Source organism: Miscanthus floridulus, chromosome 1 (assembly GCF_019320115.1).
Source record: "Miscanthus floridulus cultivar M001 chromosome 1, ASM1932011v1, whole genome shotgun sequence".
NCBI lineage: Eukaryota > Viridiplantae > Streptophyta > Magnoliopsida > Poales > Poaceae > Miscanthus > Miscanthus floridulus.
This window is the reverse complement of record NC_089580.1, coordinates 169,074,405-169,081,745: the sequence shown is the minus strand read 5'-3', so window position 1 is coordinate 169,081,745 and position 7,341 is coordinate 169,074,405. Positions and strand designations below refer to the sequence as shown.

Here is a 7,341-nt window from a genome sequence, read left to right as displayed (position 1 = left end):
CTATCCTTACTCGTCAACGTCGAAGCGAGAGACGATACGGCGACGAACGATCAATTTCGTACCCGAACGCAACAACGCCAACTTGTACAATTTGTCACCGACAGGTAAGAGCGTACTGCGTATATACAGTTGTTTATTACTCGCTCTCTTAGATTACATTTTGATCATTCATTTATTTTATATTATATTATTTATCTTAATAAACTTATAATTATTGGGTAGTATAATTCTTTATAAATTTAATAATATAAAGTTTGTATTATAATAGTTAAAAATTATTAGCTTAATTATCAGTTAAACCTTGTAAAGTTTGAATTATGATATTCGTGTGTGCCAGATAAAATAGACCGGATGCGGTATTACTTACTGTCGTATTCATAAAAGAAACGGAGATGATATTTTCGTATCCGTGACCGTGACAGACGCTCTCTCGTAAAACTTTCCGAAAAATATCCCTATTTTTGTATGAGAAGAAATAAAAGAAGTTTATCCGAGAGAGGATTTTCATTTTAATTTTTCGCAAGGGTTCCGGTTCCGGAGATGAAAATTGCTCAGTCAGCAGGGAGAGGGGCAAAAGCCTTTAAAAAATACAGGAAAGTGCACGCAGTATATTTTAAGCAGCTCTCCACGCCCACCCTGCTCTCTCCCAGGACAGTCCCGTCAGCAGCCAGTTCCCCGGCCCCTCCCGCTCCCGCTCGCCGGAGGCCGCCCGGGCCGGCGGTGATGGGGCACGGCGCTAGCTGCGGCCGCCCAAGCGACGAGGTAGACTTCTTCGGCGCGGCGCAGTCCGGGGACACGGCCCGCCTCGCCGCCGCTCTTCGCTCCCGCCCCACCTTGCTCAGCCGCACCACGCTCTTCGACCGCCTCTCCGCGCTCCACATCGCCGCCGCGCACGGTCACCTCCAGGTACGACGGACTCCGGAACGGCAGCTCCACCTCGCTTAGCTCTCGATCTCTCTCCCAGTCTCGGCACCAACCGCCCACTCCTCTCCCGCTTTCTTTACAGGTGGTCTCCCTGGCATTGGATCTTTGCGTGCACCCCGACGTCGTTAACCGCCACAAGCAGGTTTGCTCACTGCCGCTGCTGCTGCTTCGCATCTTCTTCCTCTCTTCCCTGTTGCTCCCGCCTGACACCTCCGGTCTCCAATTTGCCGCAGACGGCATTGATGCTCGCGGCGATGCACGGGAAGACCGACTGCGTTCGGCGGCTGCTCGACGCCGGCGCCAATGTGAGCCTCTCGGACACCGTATCTGTGGCTCAGGTTATTAACGCCTTGTTTAGTTGGACCAAAGTCCAAAAAGTTGCTACAGTACCTGTCACATCAAACGTTTGCGGCCGCATGGAGCATTAAATGTAGGCGAAAAGAAAAACTAATTGCACAGTTTGGTAGGAAATTGCGAGACGAACGTTTTAAGGCTAATTAGTCAATGTTTGGATACTATTTACCAAATAAAATCGAAGGTGCTACAGTGGCCCTAAATTCCAAATTTCGCAAACTAAACGAGGCGGAGTCGGGCTACTAAAATGGTGTTTCCGATTTGGTTGCGCAGATCGTGATGTTCGATTCCTCGCACGGGCGGACGTGCCTGCACTACGCGGCGTACTACGGCCACGCGGACTGCCTCCGGACCATCCTCTCGGCGGCCAAGTCCGCGCCGGTCTCGGAATCCTGGTTGGCCTTCGTCGCCCCGAAAACACCACCGTCTCGCCGCTGCTCTTTTGGTTTTGGGCCCCTTGCTAATGTGTTCTCAGCTGTGGAGGTGCAGGGGGTTCGCGCGCTTCGTGAACGTGCGGGACGACACCGGGGCGACGCCGCTGCACCTCGCGGCGAGGCAGGGCTGGCGGCGCTGCGTCCACGTCCTGCTCGAGAACGGCGCCATCGTGTCCGCCTCCAGTGGCGCCTTCGGGTGAGGATCCCCCCTCTCATATCATGTCAAACAACGTATTTTTTTGTGAAAAAAATCGCTCCTTTTGAGGAAATTTTGGTGTCATACATTTGACTCGAGCCGAGCGAGCGCTCCTGCAGATTCCCCGGTAGCACGCCGCTGCATTTGGCCGCGCGCGGCGGCAACCTGGACTGCGTCCGGCAACTCCTCTCCTGGGGCGCCGACCGCCTCCAGCGAGACTCCGTCGGGTGAGCGAGCATTTCTTTTCTTCTTTTTGCAGCACCACTACACCTGACCAGAGTCGGCATTGGCATGACGCCGGCCGCCTGGAATGCCGAGGCAAATGCTTGACTACTGATGCGTATACGTTCATCGGGTCTATTTTCCGTCGTGCTGATGCGGCGGGTTGATTTTCTGCAGGAGAATTCCGTATGAGGTCGCCGTGAAGCGAGGGCACGTCGCGTGCGCGGCGCTGCTGAACCCGTCATCCGCGGAGCCCCTGGTCTGGCCGTCCGCTCTCAAGTTCATCAGCGAGCTGGAACCCAACGTCAAGTCCCTGCTCGAAGCAGCCCTGATGGAGGCCAATAGAGAGAGGGAGAGGAGGATCCTGAAAGGGACTAAGAATGCACTGCCGTCGCCATCGCACCCCGATGAGGACACCGCCATAGCCGAGGTAAATTCCGAGTCTTCCGTTGCAAGTTGCATACTACAAATATCTCTTTTGTTGCTATTCATCATGGCATATTGTCTTGGTATGAAGTACGATTCGAGGAGGTAAATTCCTTTTGCTTTCCCGATCGATATGATCACAGATTACTGAACTTAGTCAAATCCCAAGTGTCACCTGCACTGAACTGCACGATGTTAGAGTTTCAACACAGAGTCACTTGCTCCAACACGTACTGGCTCTACAAATAAGCATCCTTGTTGATCCGAGAGAGACAAATGACACCTTGAAAAGGGTTAAAGATGTGTAAATTAAGGAAGCTTAACCAACAGTTGTCAGCGTGATGGCTACTGCTACTGGCACTATTTTAACACCGTGCTTATCGGTAATGCCAAGCCTAGCACATGTTTGCCAAACGGCGGGCAGCATAGCAATGTGCGCATCCACTTGCTCGATTGGCCCCATTGCACTTCTGAGCAACCGCGCCAATCCATATGAACTCCGCATTATTCAAAACACCTCTATCCAATCAATGTACGATTACACATGCATGATTTTCGTGTTCCCCCATGACGCGGATCTTGTTCGGAACTGATTAGATGACTGGCGTGCCCGTGCAGGCTAGCGACGCGGAGGTGTGCAGCATCTGCTTCGAGCAAGCGTGCAGCATCGAGGTCCGGGAGTGCGGGCACCAGATGTGCTCGGCGTGCACGCTGGCGCTGTGCTGCCACGCCAAGCCCAACCCGGCGACGCAGTCCCAGCCGCAGCCGACCTGCCCGTTCTGCCGCGGCGGCATCGCGCGGCTGGTGGTGGCGACGCGGACGAGGGCTGGCGACGACGACGACGAGGAGCGGGGCAGGCTGGACTCGCCCAGGCACCGGCGGTCCCGCCGGTCCATGAACCTCAGCGGCGACGCGGGCAGCACCAGCACACTCATGGGCAGCATCGCCTCCTCCATCGGCAAGATGGGCCGCCGGCGAACAGATAGCAGCGAGCAGGTCGACGACAAGCCGTAGCAAGATCATTGTTTGCTTTCAGGCATCCATCCATTCATAATCCACATGAAATCGGTGCATATGATCATCCTTCGCCGCCGCCGCCATCCCATCCATCAAGGAACGAACAAGCCGCTGTTTTTGTAGATTATATTTTTGGCAAGCGAGTTATTCACCTGTGTAGATTCATTCAAGAGAGAACCTGTCCTGTGCTGACGTGCTGTAGCTAGGCTAGATCCGATCAGCGATCATCCGAATAAGCAGCTCGTCCTTGCCTGGCAGCCCCATGCGGCCATGCCCCCCGTGGATGGAGTTCTTGAAAGGCTGCTGTACATGTCTGATTCGCAGAGATCTGGCCCGGTCTGGTAATGAGATGAGAAGCCGGTACAGATCCATGTGACCGATTCATATACGATTGCCCCAATGGGGGCTGCGCCGCTCAGGGTTTGGCCAGTTGCTGCCCTCAGAATTTGTCCCAATCTCGTCAAGGTCTTGGTTCCGGTCTGAATTCTGGTGTGGTGAGTGCCTGCCTGAGTGATGGGTGGCCATTGCCCATTGGGCTTTGGATCCCCTGAACATTAGTGGAAACTGGGGACAGCGATCGTCGCAAGTTTCCTCTTGGATCTAACCATCTCCCGTCTCCTCCACCTCGTTCTTTTGTACTAATAATTACATTTTTTTTTATCATGGAGAGGGGAGATTGGACCAACGAAATGAGATTGGGAGAGGGGCAACTGCTGCCACTCATTGACGTCATGGCTTCTTTGTCCCCAGTCAGCAGGTGTTAATGTACAACTATTTAGTACTACTGGCTGCTGACCGTCGTTTGACTTGTTGGACCAACTGTATTGCTTGGGGCCCACGGTGAAATGTGGTTGAGAAAAAAAAATGTAGGACTCACGGTAAGACGTTGAAAGTTAGATTATTAGAGAGCTCTTCTTATATACTATATTTTTTTAATAATACAGTAAAATATGAGCTCGTTTGCTAGCTTAGTTGTTAGAGGTGCCCTTACAAGGTCTTAGGATCAGCCCCTACAAAACAAATTGAGGGCAAAAAGGAGACATGGATTGCGGATTCGGCTTTACAAGAACTCAAGAGGTGAGACTGTCAAGCATGAGCTTCAGATTTGCAGACTGTCAGCGTTCCTTCTCATGGGCCGGTGCCGGATAAGCTTCTGGGCTCGGCGGCTTCAGCTGAGGAAGGAGGACGCGTGAAGAGGCCCAGGGTTAAGAGCACCAAAGTGTTCGGTCCGGAGTGGGCCGTCTAGTAAGCCCAGTAAGAGTAGGTGTGAGTTCCTATATGTGCTATGTTCTCTACCGTGGAAAGGCATGAAGATTGTAAACAAAGAACCCTGAACTCGAACCTGAGATTCATCTGTTTCCTGCCCCTGCTGTTCTTCTCGCCCCTTTTGCTCTGTTCCTCCGATCCGTTTCCCCTTCTACTGCTAACAAATTGGTATCCAGAGCCTATCCTTCCTCGGCCGAACCAACGATTCCTCCGCCTAGATCGTAGGTTGTAATCCCTGCCTTGATTTCCATCCTGGAACCCCATGAAATCATCCACGACCACTTCACCAGGTTTAGGAAACACACCGGGGCCATGGATTCCAATACCAAGCTTCTTCTCGATGAGCTCAAATCGGTGAAGGTCTCCCTCGAGTCGTCTCTCGGCGGCCGAATCGGAGAGGTGGAGGCATCGCTAGGCAAGCGGATCGGGGCTGTGGAGCATTCCATCGCGGACCGGTTCAATCGCTTGGAGGAGGCCGCCAAGGTGCTCGACGAGTGGAAGCCCAAGGTGGATGCGTCGGTGGCGGAGCTGCGCGCGGAGTTGGGCGAGGTCTGCAAGTCCAACGCCGTGGTGGAGCAGATGCGTGAGGAGATGACCGCGCTCCGCAAGACCATGAGTCGTGTGGTGCTCGACTCGGATCTGTCAGCATCCGCTGGGGTCCTCAAGCCTCATCCCATGGTGGCCACGGTGACATCATCTGTCGGACACCCGGCCATCGGCCCGTTTGTTGGGCACGGCGTGGCACATCACCACCGGGGGTCTGAGCCCACGGCTCAACCCTCAGTCAAGGGTAAGCTCATCGAGACCCTTCCCTAGCCCACCCATCAGTATGTTCTTCACAAGTCGCTTTCTAGCTCGGCGTTGGAGTTGGGGAATCTAGAGTTTCATAGTGCTGGGGGCGCCCCGCATGAGCATCGCGCGCATTGGGGGCCACAGTACTCTAGTAGTAAATTACCTAAGATAGATTTTCCAGTTTTTGATGGGGAGGATCCGAAGCTGTGGCTTAGCCATTGTGATGACTATTTTGACATGTATATGGTTGAGCCCAGTCAATGGATTCGTGTGGCCTCCATGCAGATGACTAGAGCCGCGTCTCGCTGGCTGCAGTCCTTAGATCTCAAGGTGAAGAAGATGAGTTGGGAGGAGTTCTGTCAGTTGGTCCTTGATCGTTTTGGTCGGGATCAATATGAGTTGCTGATTCGATAGTTATTTCATATTCGTCAGTTCGGGGCTATTTAGGAATACGCTGACCGGTTCACTGGCTTAGTTGATCAGCTCCTCACCTATGGCAAAACTATAGATCCTTTGTTTTATGCTTTGCATTTCGTGGATGGGTTGCGGGATGATATACGTTCTGTTGTTCATATGCAACGACCTTCTACCATGGATGCTGCCTGTGTTCTTGCCCTGTTGCAGGAGGAACTGGTGGATCTAAGTCGCCAGAAATCACCGCCCAGGGCCATGCCCATGCTGCCATAGGCACCGGTTCCTGATCATGGTGGGTGAGCCCCTGCTGGTGGCGCCGTTGCTGGAGAGGAGCGGCGTCCTCGGGGTGTCGAGGACAAGCTGAATACTCTTCGCTCCTATCGTCGCGCCCGCGGCCTCTGCATCCGCTGCGGTGAAAAATGGTCTCGCGGCCATAGGTGCCCCGACGCTCTTCAGTTACATGCACTGCAAGAATTCTAGGATATGTGCAACAGTGAAGACTCAGAGTGTTGTGAGATCACCCCTAGGGATGATTGTACTCAGGTGTTTGCTGTCCAGGTATTGACCACAGTCGCTGCTCCCACACCTGTTAGGTCTATTCATTTTGAGGGCACTGTCCAGGGCATTCCTATTTAGATTCTGGTGGATTCAGGCAGCTCTTGCTCCTTTGTTAGCACCACTCTGGCCAATAAGCTGACAGGTGCTATATCGCTGGACAATCCGCAAAAGGTTCGCATCGCTGATGGCAGTTTAGTTGAGTGCCCATAATCTTTCAGTGCTTTGTCTTGGGAAGTTGATTCGTGCCAGTTCACTTCATCTTTCCTGGCTCTTCCAATGCCCTCTTATGACATGATCATTGGTATGGATTGGCTGGCTACCCATAGTCCTATGCAAATTGATTGGCAGCACAAGTGGGTTATGATTCCATATGGTCAGTCTACTGTGCGGTTGCAGGGCAAGCTCACGGAGTTGTCAGTGGGTTCAGTTATTCAAGTTATTGCACTATCTTCTGATGATCGTACTCAGCAGGAGTCTGTTCCTCTAGTTGTATCAGAGTTGTTGAAGGAGTTTGAGTCAGTGTTTGCCCCTCCAGCTGGTTATCCGCCTGCTCGGCCATTTGATCATGCTATACCACTCATTCTAGGAGCATCTCCTATGCAAGTTTGTTGCTACAGATATCCACCTTCGCTCAAGGACGAAATTGAGAGGCAAGTCACTGAAATGCTAGATGCTGGCATTATTTAGCCTAGCAAGAGCCCCTTTTCCTCATCTATTCTCCTGGTTAAAAAGAAGGCT

General features: G+C 52.6%; 1 protein-coding gene across 2 annotated transcripts; it reads left to right on the top strand.

Moving 5' to 3' along the window:
- The first annotated feature begins 606 nt into the window (after positions 1–606).
- LOC136501715 (E3 ubiquitin-protein ligase XB3-like) lies at positions 607–3,959 on the top strand. Of its 2 annotated transcripts, none has more exons than XM_066497242.1 (8): positions 607–906; positions 1,007–1,066; positions 1,158–1,262; positions 1,552–1,673; positions 1,768–1,908; positions 2,028–2,135; positions 2,308–2,560; positions 3,175–3,959. In XM_066497242.1, the coding sequence occupies exons 1-8, from the start codon at positions 724–726 to the stop codon at positions 3,568–3,570; spliced, it is 1,368 nt and encodes a 455-aa protein (XP_066353339.1). In that variant the 5' UTR covers positions 607–723; the 3' UTR covers positions 3,571–3,959. The 2 variants fall into 2 exon arrangements, with proteins under 2 accessions (XP_066353339.1, XP_066353345.1); XM_066497248.1 differs by having other exon boundaries at positions 608–906; positions 1,158–1,229.
- Positions 3,960–7,341: the final 3,382 nt, after the last annotated feature.

Excerpts from the sequence above, each read along its gene's own strand:
- LOC136501715 (XM_066497242.1), top strand. The coding sequence starts at position 724 with ATGGGGCACGGCGCTAGCTGCGGCCGCCCAAGCGACGAGGTAGACTTC. Across the intron at positions 1,067-1,157 it reads TCGTTAACCGCCACAAGCAG|ACGGCATTGATGCTCGCGGC; the intron begins GTTTGCTCACTG and ends AATTTGCCGCAG. Across the intron at positions 1,263-1,551 it reads ACACCGTATCTGTGGCTCAG|ATCGTGATGTTCGATTCCTC; the intron begins GTTATTAACGCC and ends TTGGTTGCGCAG.